We start from the raw sequence: 17,143 nt of genomic DNA on the forward strand, positions 1-17,143 counted from the left end.
TGTTCATTTATTATTTAGTGGTGTTCTTTAACCTGCTGACATCCTAGAACATCAAACTACTCTGCCCTTTGTAAGAATGCAATCCTTTCAGTACTGTGTGACCGAAATTCATGCATGCATCTCTTTTTTTTTCTAGCTAGCCAGCAAAAGGCACCTATATGCCCTCTATAGATAGAAGACACATACCACCCTGGAAGCAGTAAAGAGTCTACTTCTGAACAGAAGAACTTTGTTTATTTGACAAGCCAACAGATTTTCAATGTCTCACCCCTGCTGGATGGTTATAGCCTGTTTTTCTGTCCCTGTCAAACCATCACTGTTGAAAAGACCTCAGGAATCTGCAAGAATATTCTCCTGAGGAAGGCTCTAGTGCTCTGAATTGCCAACAGCCTGCACCAGTTGATTTACTGTCAGCTGCCAGGAAGCTCACAATTTCTAGCATTCTTCTTACATCCCAAATTTTTTGAGATGCATGTTTCTTTTCTGGCTTTTTTTCCAAAGGAAGTTGCTAGCATGAAGCTTTTCAGAAACAAATAGCAGAGAAGCTTTTTTTTTTTTTTTTGTTATTTTGAGCAATAGTGCTTGTGGTATCCTATCATTCTTTGTGGAGATTATACATAGAGTTCTAGAGATGGTGGTTACTATTGCAGGTCTAAGCTGTTTAACAGCATTATAATGTTTGATGATGCTTATTAATTTATGAGAGTGGAAAAACATTTAATAGCTCATGCTGATACCAGTGGGGAAACTAAAAGCCAGATCCTGTAGCTTATGTAAGGCAAGTAAATGCTTTACCAACCTCAGATTTGGGGACCCTTTTTAAGCCAGACGAGGTCTTCATATGTACTCCTGTGTTTTCCAAGTCCTATTTCCAAATTAAAGGGGGAAAACCAACCAGCACTGAGTATCTCTGAATCCCCCAAAAACTCAATATAAGAGATAGTGATAATCCCAAGAATAAAACCCTCCAACTGAGAACTTGTTCCTTATTTACCACAAAACTGTAATCTTTTCCCAGAGATTACTGAAAAGAGAAAGCTTTTTAAGCTTATCCTTAACATGTTTCCTTTTATTAGCAATACAAAAATTGCCTTTGAGCTTTCTCATTCATTCCGACTATTTCTGCATATATATATATATATATATATATATATGCAAATTACTGTACAGACTTCCCTTCACTGAGTGCACTACATATCTCTGAAACAGTTGGCAGATCCCTCTGGGGTGCTGCCCAGACAGCTGTGCAATCAGCTGAGTAAATCAGATAATTAAAGAAACAAAGAAAATGCAAAAATTATTAAAGACAGACTCTCCTGCTTACAGCATTGTTCAGCACCTCTGTATCTACAAAACCACAGCAAGTATGGGGTGGAATAAAGGTGCTTGTAAATTGGGGAATGAACTATGGCGCAAGTGACAATGCCATTTTCTCTCAAACGTGAATCTGGGATTCATGATATTTATGCTTTGTAGTTTAAATCAATTTAATATAAATTAATCCAACATTTCACTTCAGTTTAAAATTACAAAAGCATGAAATATAATGTTGGTTTCATAAGTGATTTGTACGTAAAAAATGGTCATTAACTTCTGCTTGACCTTAGATCTAGAACTAATATTGAATTTGCACAGAGGGTACTCATTTTGCTGGACTAGTTTCCACACAGAAAAATAAGTTCCCAAGGTCCTAGTGCTCCAAGCCACTTCTCAGATCTCAAATAGGAAATGAGACTCCCAAAAATGATGCAAAGACATTTCCTCTCATTGCAGAGTTTATCAAAAGGAACAGATAACAGCAAGGGTAGGAATCTGGAATCTAAACAGAGCAGCACCAGTGTGGTAAAAAAGAAGGCTGACAGATGTAGATTTGATCTTCCTCATCCGCACACCATTATGGTGGCGTTCCTCTCCACTGCATCTGAATGACCAGAGGAAAGACAAACCTCAGTTTAAATGAGACTCAGGCCCACCTACATTATATAGCCATTGTAAATTAAAAAATGAGCATACCAAGTAAAGCTACCAATATTTCACAACTCAAATTATGGTCAGGAGCTTTTGCTGCTATTCTTTTCACATTATCGTTCAACTGGCTTTGTTAGGAAGTTCTGTTTATTTTGTTATCAGAATTGAAGCATTTCATCTGGGTTTGAAGGCCCATATTTCATTCAAGGTTGTGGTGCATTAGAAATATATAATTTGTAAAACACCTCTGGCTAAACAAGAGAGGTATTTTTTAATAGATAATCAACTACTGTCAATTCATGTGGCCAGGGGAGGTTTGATTTTCAGTGCCTGGCACCTTGTGATACATACAAAGGAAAAGCCACATTTTACACCCACTCTATGAACATGCAAACTCACATAATTTTTTATCATGCAGAAAAAAGTGGAAAACAAGTTGCAAACACCGCAGGATTACTACAGGAACAGACAAAAATAAATGTTTTTTGTAGCAATAGCAGCTCAAGGAAAACCATTTGATGGCTGAATGCAGAAAGCACCGCTACTCAGTGCTTTTACATATTCATTCTCATGCACATGGTATTTAAAATTAAAACAACGAAAAAAAAATAAAATGGCAGTGAATGTATCTATAGCAGTGTTGCATGAAACATGATGATGAAAGGGTGTAGAAGAGCCCATTATATGATCAGCAGGCACAGGGAGAATGATTGCTGAGAACTGATCAAACAATGAGGTACAGACAGTCACTGAGGAGGCTGGTGCAAAGGAGAAGACCGTTCTATTCCATAGAAACGCCCTCTGGGCACGGCCAGGAAAGGAGCAGGAAACAAAGAGGACACTGAACAAATAAATTCTTTCAACTGTCTGGAAGTGCCTCTCTCCCAAAGCACTGCAAACAAAACATTCACCTGGGAATTGGGTTTTTGTGGTACAATTGCTGTCTTTCTGACTTTTTGTGCAAAATATCAAGTCACCTACACAGCTATTCTGCATGGTTCATTTCTTCTGTGCAAGTGCCTTATAGATTACACAGAAAGAACTATGCCTGAAGTTCTGCAACAACTGCAAAAAACAGACTTTATGCTGCCATAATCCCTCTCAGTGTAATTGCCACCAGAGAGCTCTTGGGAGCTATTTTCCTTCTTCCAAGACTCAGAGTCCATTCTGCTTTACATCAGCTGCTGAATACACAAAAGCTGGTGAGCACAACTGTGTAGTCTGTTCACTGATGTTGTCCAGGACACTTCCTAATCCCAGCATTGCTCAGAGTGGGCACAAAGAGAGTGGTTGCCGATGCAGTCACAGAACAGCAGAACTGTGTTTGTGTGAGACATACATAGTATTCCTGACTGGTCAACACAATGAGCACCATTCCCCAGGGCTAGAAGCAGTCTCATATACTTTTCAGGCATTGCTAGTTTACTGGTATGCATGATCTTGGAAGAGTCTCATGGGATGAAGCAAGACATTGGTGGGCATTCTCTTCAATAAGGCATAAAATGTTTAAGCAGGATCTCCTAAAGAAGACACACAAGTACCTCCCTTACTTCAAGGTACAAAATCCTTAAGGCACAATATAACTTTAAAAATATTCCTAGCTATGTTTTCATACGGAACTTTTATTTTGAACCACATTTCAATGGGCAAAGGAAATGTAAAGATAAAGCTACTGAGATCTACCACCAGCATGACACTCCTGCACCTTTACTGGTTATTTCTCCAGAATGAATGCTATGAGTAACATTTGCAAAAGAACTCTTATTCCACACCTTGTTAAGTTTTAGTCTTGTGTCATGGTTTAAGCCCATCTGGTAACTCAGAACCATGCAGCCACTCGCACACTACCCCCTTCTTCTTCCCCCCTTTCCCAGAAGGATGGGAAGGAGGATCAAAAGAATGTAACTCCCATGGGTTGAGATAAGAACAGTCCAGCAACTAAGGTATAACACAAATCACTACTGCTATCACCAATAATAATAATGAAAAGGGAAATAACAAGGGAAGAGAATACAACTGCTCACCACCTGCCGACCGATGCCCAGCCTGACCGGAGCACCTTCTGGGTAACTGCCCCCCCTTTATATACTGGGCATGACGTGCTGTGGTATGGAATACCCCTTTGGTTAGTTTGGCTCAGGTGTCCTGTCTCTGCTTCCCCCCAACTTCCCCTCCTCCCTGGCAGAGCATGGGACTCAGAAAGTCCTTGGTCAGAGTAAACCAAGCAACAACTAAAAACATTGGTGTTATCATGTTGTTCCCAGGCTGAAAGTCAAAACCACAGCACTGCACCAGCTACTAAGAAGGAGAAAAATGACTGCTATAGCTGAACCCAGGACATCTTGCTTTAAGGAAGGGGATGCTTGGAGGAATTGAAGTTGTAATGAAATAAGGTCTTACTTAAGTAAATACCCATTGAAGGGACATAATGGGACACAGAAAACAGTGAGATCCTACTGATATTAACCTTCTCCCACTCTTCAAACTTTCAGCTTTTCAACAAAGGAAAATGCACACCTCTCTGACATAATTGCCACTTTATTCTGTAGAAAGGGTCAAGTTTTTTCATCCCTCTTTATGCCCTTTTGCAGTAGCAGAAAATATATGAGAATAAACCGTGCACATTGTACACCAGAAATATATCTGCTTGTTTACAAAACCTGTACATTCAAAGGCTACTTAATATGTTTGAGATTTAAACACAACATTGAATTGCTCCATTCTTGAATGATCTTCGATCATTTTTTAACTATGCATACAAACCTAATTAAAATTCCTAATTATTTCCATTGTCTATGTAACAACTCTGCTCTACAAGTAAATAAAAGTAACGACATAACATAGAACATTCATATTGTTCCAAATGATAAAGTTTTTGCTAATTATTGTGAAGCAAAATTATCAACAAGTCTCACAAGGATTTGTGCTACTTGAGGAAAAGGGCTGAATGGTAAAGATGCAGTTCCCTGAGTTAACTAAGCTGATAAAAGAGCTTAATGCTGCCAAAAGGGTTTTACTGTACTCCTTCCCATATCCCATCACCTCCTTCCCCTGATAAGAAGCTGCCACCCTCATTTTGTGCTGACTCCAGCACATGCTGCTGCCCCATCTCGAAAATAATACAATAGATGTGGCAAAGATGATCAGATTTAATGGAATAGAATTGGTATGATGAATGAGTAGTGATTTAGCCTGGAAATGAGACAACTCAGCTGCACAAAATCCAGAACAGTACGATGTCAAACTGGGCATGGATTATTTACCATTTTCCATCAACAGAGAGCTGTATCACAACAGAATGAGGGTTGTGGGGAATGTATTTAAAACAAGTGAAAAATGTGCTTTCACATACCACACACATGAATTGTGGGACTTGCCACCACAAGAAATGATGAATGTCAGGAGTATAAGCAGGCTTAAAAAGCAGTTCAATGAATTAATGGAGAAAAGGTCCAGAAAGGCTACATAACACAGTAGTGTGGGTACAGCAAAATCCCTCTAGCATAGACTGGTAGATGCTGAGTACGCACATCAGAAGAAGGACTGTAAGAGGGACTGTAAGAAGGACTGTACTTGCTCTGTTTCTCTATTCTAAGCATCCCGTACTCATCACTCACAGTAGGACTGCAGCTGGATGGACTCAGCCTGGCTGTTCTCATGTTTTTAACTGGGCTGACATTGCCTGGGGTGTGTTCGAGTTGAGTCATGCAACCAGCTCTGACAGAGTGCTGTAGAGGTGGTGCAGTGGCTGGGGAAAGGAATAGCTGTTCACAGCTTGATTTTCATTCACGTCAGCAAAGTGCAAGCCCCAGTGACTGCTTTGTATTGAATTGTCTAAAATAGAAATACTAAGCAAATCACATAGGTAGTTAGGTCCTGACAGAAGCAATACAAAAGAAAAGGGGAAGGGTGGATATGCATACATAGATGTCAGAATAGGGTGGAGGTAATCCAGAAGGTCTCAAATATAAAGTTAATACATTACAGAAGTTATATTATTATAAATAAAATGTAAATCACCCATTTTCTAAAACAAATTAGTACAGCTTGGCAATTTAAAAATGGCCTGACTAAAAAGTATCTAACTATATTGTGGAAAACTGAATACCATTCTTAAGAGGGAGCAAAACCACACAAGTGCTAGGGCTTTTTTGGCTGCCCTGCCCTTCACAGGTGGAGGGAGAAGCACCCACAGCCCTGCTGCTGTTCCTGCAATGCCTGAAGAGAAATTGCAATCATCCTCTTCCTACCTCATTGATATGTCAGCTGTTATCTTAATTAGGCCCTGTATTCAGAAACACAAGGAACAGAACTATGCTCTTACTAATGGCCCTTTGCATGAATAAAGTTATAGAAATTCCTTTAGATATCAAGTTAATGGGTGATGCCATGGGGTGCAGCTAGGTTCATGCACAGAAATCCAAAGTGCTTTGTACGGGAGGGGAGGGGATTAGCACCAGTTCAGAGTATCTCCCTGACAGATTTTGATCAGTTCAGATGTACCTGTGTAGCTATGCTACTGGCTAAAGCCTCCAGCCTTAGGCTATTTGCTGCTTTTTATCTTTGTTTTAGCTATCATCTCTAACTCATAAGAAACATGCCATGAGCCATGACAAGCAATTGAGAAAATGCCACCCCTTGTAAACCATATGAGAGGCTGCATTTCTGATACATTTGAGCACATTTGCAGAAGCCATCAGAAGCCAGCAAGGTATAAATACACACAATTCTAATGCCAAGTGCCTACAATTAAAAGCAAAGTTCTCTTCTGCTCCAGTTACTTGCTTCCCAAAGACCTTTTACCAAACCAAGGAAGGTTAAGTAAGAACACTTCTTTATGCATTTTTATAAGCCACAGAGAAGTGCATAAGGTCATTTCCCTCTCCTAGGTCACCTTTATAATGAGAGCTTTATTCTAATGAAATATAAATGTGCTTTCTAGTCAACAGTGTTACTGACATCGATCAAAGCCTCAGGATTACAGACATTCATTTTAACTTTTTTCTTTTGTAGTTTTATCTGCAAAGAAAACTCTGCATGACAGCTGTAAAGTACCTCTCTTTTACCTTATGCCTTGCTATCAGAGTGGTATACCTGCAATATACATCTGAAATATGAAAATAGAGCTTTTTTTCGACAGTGCAGAAGTTTTTCAGTTTTCAGGTTCTGCATTTTTCCTTCAGCCACCTGTCAGTTTTATGTGTTTCTCCTACTCTTCCACCCGACAATAAAAACATAAGAACACATCTTGGGATAAGGCATTCTCACCCTGCTGGCTTTTTATTTTCTGGCAGCCAATATTCTCCATCAAGTCAGATCCTGCACTAGCAACAATTTGATACTCTGCCCTACCCCACAGCAGACTCAGCTCTCTGCCTTGGTTTTCAAAGCATTTTGTTTGTAGAAACAGTGTTTAAATCTCTTTAACATCAATTCTGGCCCAAGAACTGAAATAGTTGTAATTACTACTCTTTATATGTATACACTAGGTAGCAGATCCAAGCTTCATGTAAACAAAACAAAACTGTTTCAGCCAGGTAACCAAAGGCAATGTTTCCCCCCCCTCCAAGCATAGCAAACCTTCCTAGCTGGAGCCTCTTCCCCTCTTGTAGAAGGAGCTGTGGTGTTTATGTACTTGTGGCGTTTATGTGCTTGTACAGCTCTTTCCATGTGAATCACTTTTCCAGTGATCTACAACAGTCCTAGACAAGTAATATGGAAGCTTTAATCAGCCAGTTTTTCTAGTACAACTAAATGACTGCCAAGTGCCTCTCTAAGGGCAGAGGTAAATCCAGAAATTAAAGTAATTCAGGAAAAGTTATACAGTCTTCACATAAAGCAAAAAACCACATTTTGCTCTTACTGGTAGCATGTTGTGGTTTAAGCCCAGCCAGTAACTCAAAACCACACAGCAGCTCGCTCACTCCCTTTCTTATACTTCTTATAAATATACGCTTATAAGTATACACTCACTTCTGTGTGGATCAGATGGCCTGGCACATCAGTCCCACAGAAGTATAAGGCTCTAGTAGATACCAGCGCACAGTGTACCCTTATGCCATCAAGCTGTCAAGGGATGGAACCCATTTATATTTCTGGAGTGACAGGAGGATCCCAAGAGTTGACTGTACTGAAGGCTGAAATCAGCCTGACTGGGAGGAAGTGGCAAAAGTGACAAGTACAGCAGCTACTCAAACTCCGACCAGAACAGACAATGCAGCTACTCCAACTCCAAATACAGCAGCTACACCAACCCTAGTGACAAGTACAGCAGCTACTCAAACTCTGACAGCAACAGATAATGCAGTTACTCCAACTCCAAGTACAGCAACTACACCAACCCCAGCAACAAGAGGATTCATGGGTAAGCTTGCAGAAATTGCACCAAATTAAATTAAAAAGCTGTGCTGTTCATAGGTAAGCTATTGAATCAAACAAGTTAGAGCCAGAAGTGTACAAGGTGCTAGAAGCTGTCATCAGTGAGGTTAATTTTATACCAAGATGACCTTTAAGTAGTACTATGAGGTGGGGAGCAACCATAAAAATGTTTTATACCACACACAGGTTCACCAGTTATCTCATGGCAAAGTGCATTGAAGGATTTTTCAAACTCAAAGATGAGTTATACGGTTCTTTTCACTAGAAGATAAGTGTTCCAAATTTGCTCACCCTTTCTGTGATAAGTGGCTGACAGTTGAAAGAAACTGGTGATGCTGAGAAAGCCTTTTGAAAGCAGACATTTGGAAATTATTGTTACGTGATACTGTGCCAAAAATATTATGTCACCTATAAAAATCCTCTGTATGCTTAAAAGCAAAGAACTGTCGTGGTTCAAGCCCAGCAGGTAACTCAGAACCACGCAGCAGCTCGCTCACTCCCGCCCGCCTTCCTCCCCCCTTTCCCAGAGGGATGGGGAGCAGAATCAAAAGAATGTAACTCCCATGGGTTGAGATAAGAACAGTCCAGCAACTAAAGTATAACACAAACCACTACTGCTACCACCAGTAATAATAATGAAAAGGGAAATAACAAGGGAAGAGAGTACAACCGCTCACCACCTGCCGACCGATGCCCAGCCTGACCGGAGCAGTGATCTAACCCTTCTGGGTAACTGCCCCCACTTTATATACTGGGCATGACGTGCTGTGGTATGGAATACCCCTTTGGCTAGTTTGGGTCAAGTGTCCTGTCTCTCCTTCCCCCCGACTTCCCCTCCTCCCTGGCAGAGCATGAAACTCAGAAAGTCAATCTCTAGGAAAGCTTTCAGTTAATGAATCAATTATTCACTGCAGGCAGGTTCCAGACAGCAAGTTAGGATTGTGCCCATCACCTGCACTCCCCTCTCACATATCTCAGGGCAAATAAGCCAGGCACCCACTCTGCTCCCACCAGCCTAGAAGCCACCCAGGGCAGCTGGCCTAATGTTCCGGCCAAAATAAACCCTTTGTCTGATCTTTATTTCCTGAAATTATAAGGAGTCCTGGAGAGAGTTAGAAGAACGGTATATTCGAAAGATACTGTGGCTTTTAGCTCCAGAAGTACTTCCTCTGAAATACACCTCTCTTCACCAGGCACAGCACCATAGCTTGATTGCTAACAGTAACTGCTATGCTGTGAATTTAACTGTCAGCAATAAAACAAAACAGCATAATCAACCACCCTAATCTACTCTGCTCCTACTGTAGTAAAGGCATTAACTTAAATTAGACCTTACAGTTTTGCCTTATCATGTAGACATTTTTTACAGTCATCCAAGATGAGGCATAAAGAAATGCAAATTTCAACAAGCATGCACTAGTTAAACTGACTAAAGAGGTATATTTTGTTCAGATCTAAATGGATATTTTCAGTGTTTAAAGTATTAGGAAAGGCTGGTCAGCACTTCAAAGCTCTATAGGGAACTTTGTTTATTTAAAGCTGTGATTTTTAACTAAAACCTGATTTTTAACTTTCTAACTGCTCAATATGGGTTGCAATTGCACTAGTATAAAGTAGGCTCCAAGAGCTACCCTCCTTTCTATTTTCACCTCCTGCAGCTCATTCCTAATCTAACTCCCCTCCCATTTTCTACTGACACAACTATTTATGTAGCCATCTACTGAAAGGAAATGAGAGGCTAATTCAGGTTAAAATCAATTCTTTTGGGGAATGGAGTTTTATTTATTGCCAGTAACAGTAGTAATATTTGCCAACACAACTGCCAAGAAGCAAGGAAGGAGATTTCCTAAAACTGTATAAGCACTAGGTAAAAAGGTACCCGGCACCATACTCTTATTTTACAGAAAAACAAAAGGTTACCTTGAGCTCTTCCTTAAAATTGCCTGTGTATTCCTGCACTAAACCAGAGCAGAAACATTTCCATATTCACCCATTATAATTCAGGTGTGACAGGGATTACATCAGGTAAGGGCAAGCAGCTGAAGGGTTTTGACATCATATACAACAGCAGTTTCAGATGCAAAGCTATTACACAGAAGCAATTTAGGTCTGAATTCACACTTAGATTTTTGTTTACTTTCTGCAGATTTACATTTACGGATGACTGTGGATATGACCTAAGGGTACATCTATTTGCAGACAAAAATGCATCAAACTGTGTCTAGAATATATCTGTAATACTCACATTTTCACAAGGACGTATCTGCAGTTATGCCAGCCACATCTTTTTGGTACCTCCAGTTTAAAATATCATGTTATGTGTCATGCGTATGTTGTAATAACTTTTGTGCTGTACTTTTAAGCCACAGACAGGCAGATACAGATATTATGACACAATATTATTAGCAGGTTAGAAAATAGCTCAAAAAATGCAGGATAGATGATCTCAATTCCCAGCAAAATCACCAAAGATAACAAAAGATGGTCAGTGAAAATGCTCCCAAAGACCTCAGGGGCTTTGGGAACATGCCAGCAATTTCAGGAAACTCCACCTCTGTTTTACTCCAGAAATACATTCAACTCTCACTTCAGCATATGCAGTTTGACCTTGCTGCAGATTAACTGTACTGTACATGAAGACATCAGAGAGTTAACTCTACACAGACTCAGGTCTGTCCAAGTAGGTCTTGTTAGTTCCCCTGCAGTGCCGGGAAAACAGGTCTCTTGCTTCCACTCCAGCTCAGGAATGCTGATACCTTCTGAAAATGGCTGTGCTATCAAACACTGATAGAGCTGAGATGACCACATATTCCAATGCCTTTGCACTGTATCACCAGCATTTACTCTAAATGCTTATACTGCCAAAGATTTTCAATCATCCATCTGCCTTTCCCATTTTACTGCCATGATAACAGAAACTTCCCTCACATCAATACAGATATACAGACAAGTCCTCAGGAAAGAGCACCTTCATGCACAAAGTTGTCCTTTTGTGGTTGTCCTGCTGACTGGGCAGGTTAAACACAGCAAAGATGGTACAAGATACAGGGCCATAAAAGAAAACATATGCAAATTATCAACTTACTTGTCTTAAATCTAAGTTAGACAGCCTTCTTTTATAAAGTGCAAGCCCAGAGAAAATAGTGTTTTGGGCAAGGAGACCCATGTTGACATTCAACTGTAACACTCTGATTTGATCAGCTAGTCCATTAGATTTGATGAGCTAGGGGAAGCAAAGCTTGGCAGTAATTGCATTGTGCTATATATATATATGTATATACAGATTCTTCACGGAGAGAGGAACAAGGTCTGCTCCCTTTGCTTCCCCATGCTAATGAAACAACAGTGACAATTCAAATACTTTAATAAATGACATAAGGGAATGGCATTATAAAACTCCCTCTCAGGTCCAGCCTGACATACCTGACTTCCTTGCTTTCAAGGCAATGACAGCAGCCAGTTCTCTCTGCACCTAAAATACCAGGAAAGGAAAGGATGATTATAGTTACTAGCACAGTCAAATGAAACAAAATGCAACACTAGTAAGATACTGGCTATCAAACCTTTGGAGCTGTCCACTGCATATGGAATTATGTAGGTACTTGGTTTTGAAACTGCAGTCACTTTTCCTAGCAAGTCTATTTTCTTTTCAGCTAGGAATTCTATGACAACTTTAATTTCAGGTAAATACTGCACATTCCTTGAATTCCCATGACATTAGAGAATGGGTAATTCAGTAGCCCAACCTGTAACTTGTTTGCACAGCATATCTCTTTCACAAGTACACACTTGAAGCTTCTTCCTTTCCCTGTTAAATGTTTGTTTTGCCTCTGCTGAGCACCCTGTAAGGCTGGATTTATGTGTGACTCCAGGATAAGAGAGTTCTCTATGCTGGGGTTTGGCTGAGGTTCACATCTATAAGTGACATTCAGTTTTTTGAGCTTTCAGGAGGAAACAACCCCTCCTAATAGCATGGCTGAGCATTTCAGGACTAAAGTTTAGCTTTAGATGAACATGCAGAAGTAATCTGATTTCCAGATTTACAGGCTATTTTACTTAGCCTGTGATGAAACAGCCCTGACATGCTAGCCAGCTCCCTTCTGCAGCCTCTTGTCTCTGCGTTCATCATATTTTCCCTATAATCTCTGCATGATCACCTGTAGCCAACTCAACACCCACTTCTCTCCACAGGTCTATTCCTTTTTCTAACAGTAAAATTCTGTAGTAAGCATTATTTTTATGCTTCATATTTCCTCACTGCCATCTCCTATCCCATTGTACCCTACAGCACCCCAGACACTCTCCTGCATAAACCTCTGCTCTTCCTTTCCTCTGCCCCATCCGTGTTCTGACTCTTTCATATACCTCACAGCTCCTTTCAATTTCCTTCATTTTCCTAAGGCAGCCTGTCTTTAGTATTGACAACAAATATAGGAGATTCCAACTATTTTTCTATCTTACTTCTCTGTACAAAGTCTCCTGTAGGGTATACTAGCCCTCTTGTCTAACAGACCTATACAAAACTCAAGGCTACTTTACAGTGGAAGTTTTGCATTCAGTTTCTGAGAGCATGTGAAATTCAAAACATCATTCACAAGACATGTGGTATGTTCACAATAAGGCACAAAGCCCATGGAGGATCCTCAAAGTAATAAAATTACTAACAACTGTCAACATCTCACTCTCATGACTCTGAAGAAAAGTTTGAAAACGTGAAACAAGGATAGTTAAGATAATATTGGTCTCAGCTGAAAGACAGACAAAATCAGCCAGGTCATCTCACTACAGTGGTAACTCCAGCATTCACTGATCAACAGCCACACAGCAGTACACTCTACATGTAGCAAAAGGCAGTCATACCACAGGCCATACCCTTCCTCTGCTTACATCCTTCCTTCCCTTGTGGCAAAGGATGAAGGAGATTTTTTTGCTGTCCTTGCAAGGTACAAGGATCTTTTCTACTCCTTGATGCTGCCCCACTGAGAGGGACAGCTTTCTGCCACTCCAAGCAGGAAAATATGAACGCAGTGCCACAGTTTTCTTAAATGTTGCCCCATTTCCAGAACAATTGTGCAAGCTGGCAGTATTACTTTCCCTTCCTTCCTTCCTGTACACTCATTCCCATGTCTGGAGAACTGTTAATCATGGCTAATGTAAGCATAAACTGCAAGTAAGATGGAAAAGAACAGTTCTGTGGAAAAATAACTTGCGTGCCTGATTGCTTGCAGCAATTAATGCACACTAGTAACAACATAGACAAGCAACCCAGAGTAAAAGCAGGATTTCCAATCAAAGCCCAAATTGTTTCAGAATGACTTTTCATGGCTAAATTGATCTGACCCTCTGTATTCATTAACCTCAGCAATGTCGAGGCCCTGATCCTGGTCTATTCTCACAGGTTATGACAGTAAGAAACACTTACTGCACTAACGTCTCAAATTTTTCTTTTAGCATTTAATAAATACATTGTCTTCAAGATTATCCTGAAGAAACACTACAATCTGCAACAGTTGTAAACTATACCAATTAACCCAAACAACTGAAAAATGCAAATCTCCCAGTGACTGTAAAGAAAAGCCCATCTTCTCAGAAGAAAAAGCAGCATTGCGGCATCCTGTGGTTATATCTGCAGTATTACTTTTGCTTATTAGGTAGTACTTTCCAGGCAATAAAAAGAATGTTTTTCTGTATTTTGTCTACATCTAATTCTTTGCCATGTGCCAGAAATGCACCAGCATATTACTTAATCTGAGGAAAATCCTTCAATTAAAGCAAGAGAAAAGCATGCTCCTCTAGTTTTAATATTAAGCAGATGTTCTTTCATCCTAGGGTTTCATCCTGACGCTCTGAGCTCCCACTCATAGGACTCACTGAAATCACAATGAATTGGTACTGCTGCGCACCTTTTGATCTTCCCAATGTCCCTAGATTTCATAATCTATATGCTTTTGTCTACTTTAGCATAAATGCACTTGACATCTCAGCTGGACATGCAATTCCTATGCATCATTAAACCGTTGCAAATCCATGTACAACATTCATTCCTCACTGCACACATGCTACCCATTATCATACTTCTTCCTAATAGGATTTCAGCTACTGCCTGTTTGACAAAATCAATAGTTGCACATCACATTGAACATAATAATGTGGACTCAAAGTAAAATACAAATTCAAAGAGGAGCTACGCCTACCAAATTGAGATATTAAATACAAAAAATTGGTTTATACATATAGCTTGTCACTGCAAAGCTACATTATCTAAATAGTATCCCATTTTAAGTAGCATTGTAGATATCAAAACTTTAAAGGCCTGCTTACCACGTTATTTACAGAAATATTATGTGTCTTGCAAGAGAATATTGTGAGTGTGTTGCTGGCACATTACCGCATCTTAATCAGTTTTATTTTTTCAGTATGAAAGAGCAAGAGTGTACATACAGACTGGTACCCACATATACTTCTGCTAGATTAAATACAAATGGCATATTTATAGAGTGAATTTTCTCATCTTCAAAGGACAGAGAAAGACTTTTCAAAAGTAAATGACAACTTCTTTCTTTTACCCATGAATCTGGTAATTTTATCATAGAAAGCATAGCTTTACATCTATTAGACAGTTCATATCACCTTTGCTTTTCTCCCCCTCTCTTTTTTCTGCTGATACTAGTCTTTTGTGAAACAGTATTCTAGAGACTATTCTAGATGCCAAATAGAACTTCAGATGTAGAGACAAAGTGGTAAGCCCTACAGAAGCTCAAAATTAAATCCTGCAACAGAAAGGTCTAAACAGCAGGGGTTTAAGAAAAGAAAGTCTAGTTCACATTTTTGCATGTCAAGTAATGATAGTTCGATGTACTCAAAAAAAAACAAAAAAAAACAAAAGTGGTATTGGTTGACCTCTTAAAGTACCAGAAAACTGTATTTCCCAGATTCGCTGCATCCTGATATTTTCTTCTGTCCCATCTCAAGGTAAGTTAAGAGCTTTGCAGTGTAAACACTCATAGCCATCCCACTGTGCTCTGCTTTTAACAGACAAGACACTGAAGCTTCTCTTTGGGACATGACACTGGATGCATGACAGCTCTGAAATGCTTCTTTAAACACAGGAGTAATCACTACATTTTCTTAAAATTTCACGACCAAAAAGATTATCCAACGCAAACGTATTTCAAAAGGCACTTTGCACTGCCTGCGTGTCAGCTACCTTTGCAATTTAAGTTTAATGGTGTTGTCAGTGCCTCATTGCAATGGAGCGTATGATATGAGCATATAATTCAATAGCCTCCATTCAGTTATCTTGGCTGACTCTGCTTCTTCTACTGTAGAATAAAGCATAAAAGAAAAGCAAGACCCTCAACAAGCTACTTATCTTCTATATCTGATTCTGCTCTTAAAAGAGGTGCATTCCATACATTAGGCACAAGTTAAGATGATAAAGAAACCAGTAGTTTTTTCCCTGCTGTCCTTTTGACTTCGCATCATTCATGCAGCTATTGCTATTATCTTCTACAATCTCCATAACCTTTGTCTAAAACCAAGAGTGCATTTCCCTAACTAATCAGTTGTAGACTGGCCAAATCATAAAAAATAATAAAAATAATACAAAAATTATTAAAAAAAATAGTCACAAATTGTGCAGTGAATGTGAAAAGAACAAGGGAAACACCACCTTGTAACAAAAAGCAGTAGGAAATAAGTAATAAAAGAAAGGCCAATAACAAAAGCCAGGCTACAGTAAAGAAAAAAAAGGTGGAGAGAGTAATTCACCAAACTTGTAGAGATGCTTGTCTCTGCTAGTCACTCCATAACTCCTTCATAGCAAGCGCATACCTTACAAATGGAATTTAAAGTATAACTGCTTTTTCCCTAAAGTATACTTTCAAAATGAATTATATATTCAGCATCCTAAAAGGCCCTATTACTGTTCCCTGCCTGTAAGGAGTGCCTGGGAAACCAGTTCAGATGTATATGCTTGCCATATGGCTACTTATGTTTAGGTTAGTTCTACCCTTTACAACAGCAATAGATTTTATAGAGTTACAGAAATATATAATTAGACTGTACGTGCATGTCTGCTTACAGTTTTTCCCTGCACTTTCAAATACTAAAATGGTGATTTTTCTTTTAGGCACACAGATTCCTCCAGTGTTGCTTGGGCTGGACCTTCACAATCAGTTTAGGTTTGAAAATTTAGTTCCAAAAAAAGAAAAGCTGACACAGAAGAATCCTTCTAACCTGCCATGGAATGTTTTATTCGATTACAAGGAAAGCAACAAGAAAAGTAAAAGATACAGCGGTGTTATCAACACCAGAAGGATTTGAACATTCAAACCTAGAAAAACACAAAAAAGTCAATACTAATCCCTGACTGTTTTAGTGCTGGGCTGCAAATAAGGTTTGGGGTGGGGTTTTTTTCACTTCCGAAAAACTAGCCTGAATAGTATTGTGAACAGGACTCTGAATTTTGAATTCTTCAAGGAAGACTGGCTTGATTCTGTACAAAATACATGTGAGCCAAAAATCAAGACAGTGTGAACACTGCAGGCCAATACTTTCACTTTTGGTTTCCAGCCTTTGTTCACAGGACCCTTTTTTTCATACAAACTCTGAATCTGACAGGAAAAAATAAGAGTGAGAACCTGTATCCTGGTGAGTTCAGCCCTTTGCTGAGTGGTGCAAGCTGAATGGTCGAATTCCCTTACACATATAACACATAAAGCCTCTCCACAAACTCACAGTGAGCACTTTAGATTCCTGTCTACTATATGGAGGGAAAGCGATATTCGGGAGAGAT

The 17,143-nt window shown here is 39.5% G+C and overlaps 1 protein-coding gene across 2 annotated transcripts in view; it reads right to left on the reverse strand.

Annotated features, from left to right (window-relative positions):
- The window catches only part of RAPGEF5 (Rap guanine nucleotide exchange factor 5), a 132,456-nt gene that overhangs the window by 99,425 nt on the left and 15,888 nt on the right, over window positions 1-17,143 (reverse strand). For both annotated transcript variants that reach the window (XM_062616833.1, XM_062616824.1), the window contains exon 5: window positions 11,770-11,818. In XM_062616833.1, the coding sequence (XP_062472817.1) occupies window positions 11,770-11,818 (49 nt within the window). The remainder of the gene's footprint in view (window positions 1-11,769; window positions 11,819-17,143) is intronic.

This window comes from Pezoporus occidentalis, unplaced genomic scaffold (genome assembly GCF_034315485.1).
Source record: "Pezoporus occidentalis ecotype Australia unplaced genomic scaffold, CSIRO_AGI_Poc_V1 ctg103, whole genome shotgun sequence".
In the NCBI taxonomy this organism is placed as follows: Eukaryota; Metazoa; Chordata; class Aves; order Psittaciformes; family Psittacidae; genus Pezoporus; species Pezoporus occidentalis.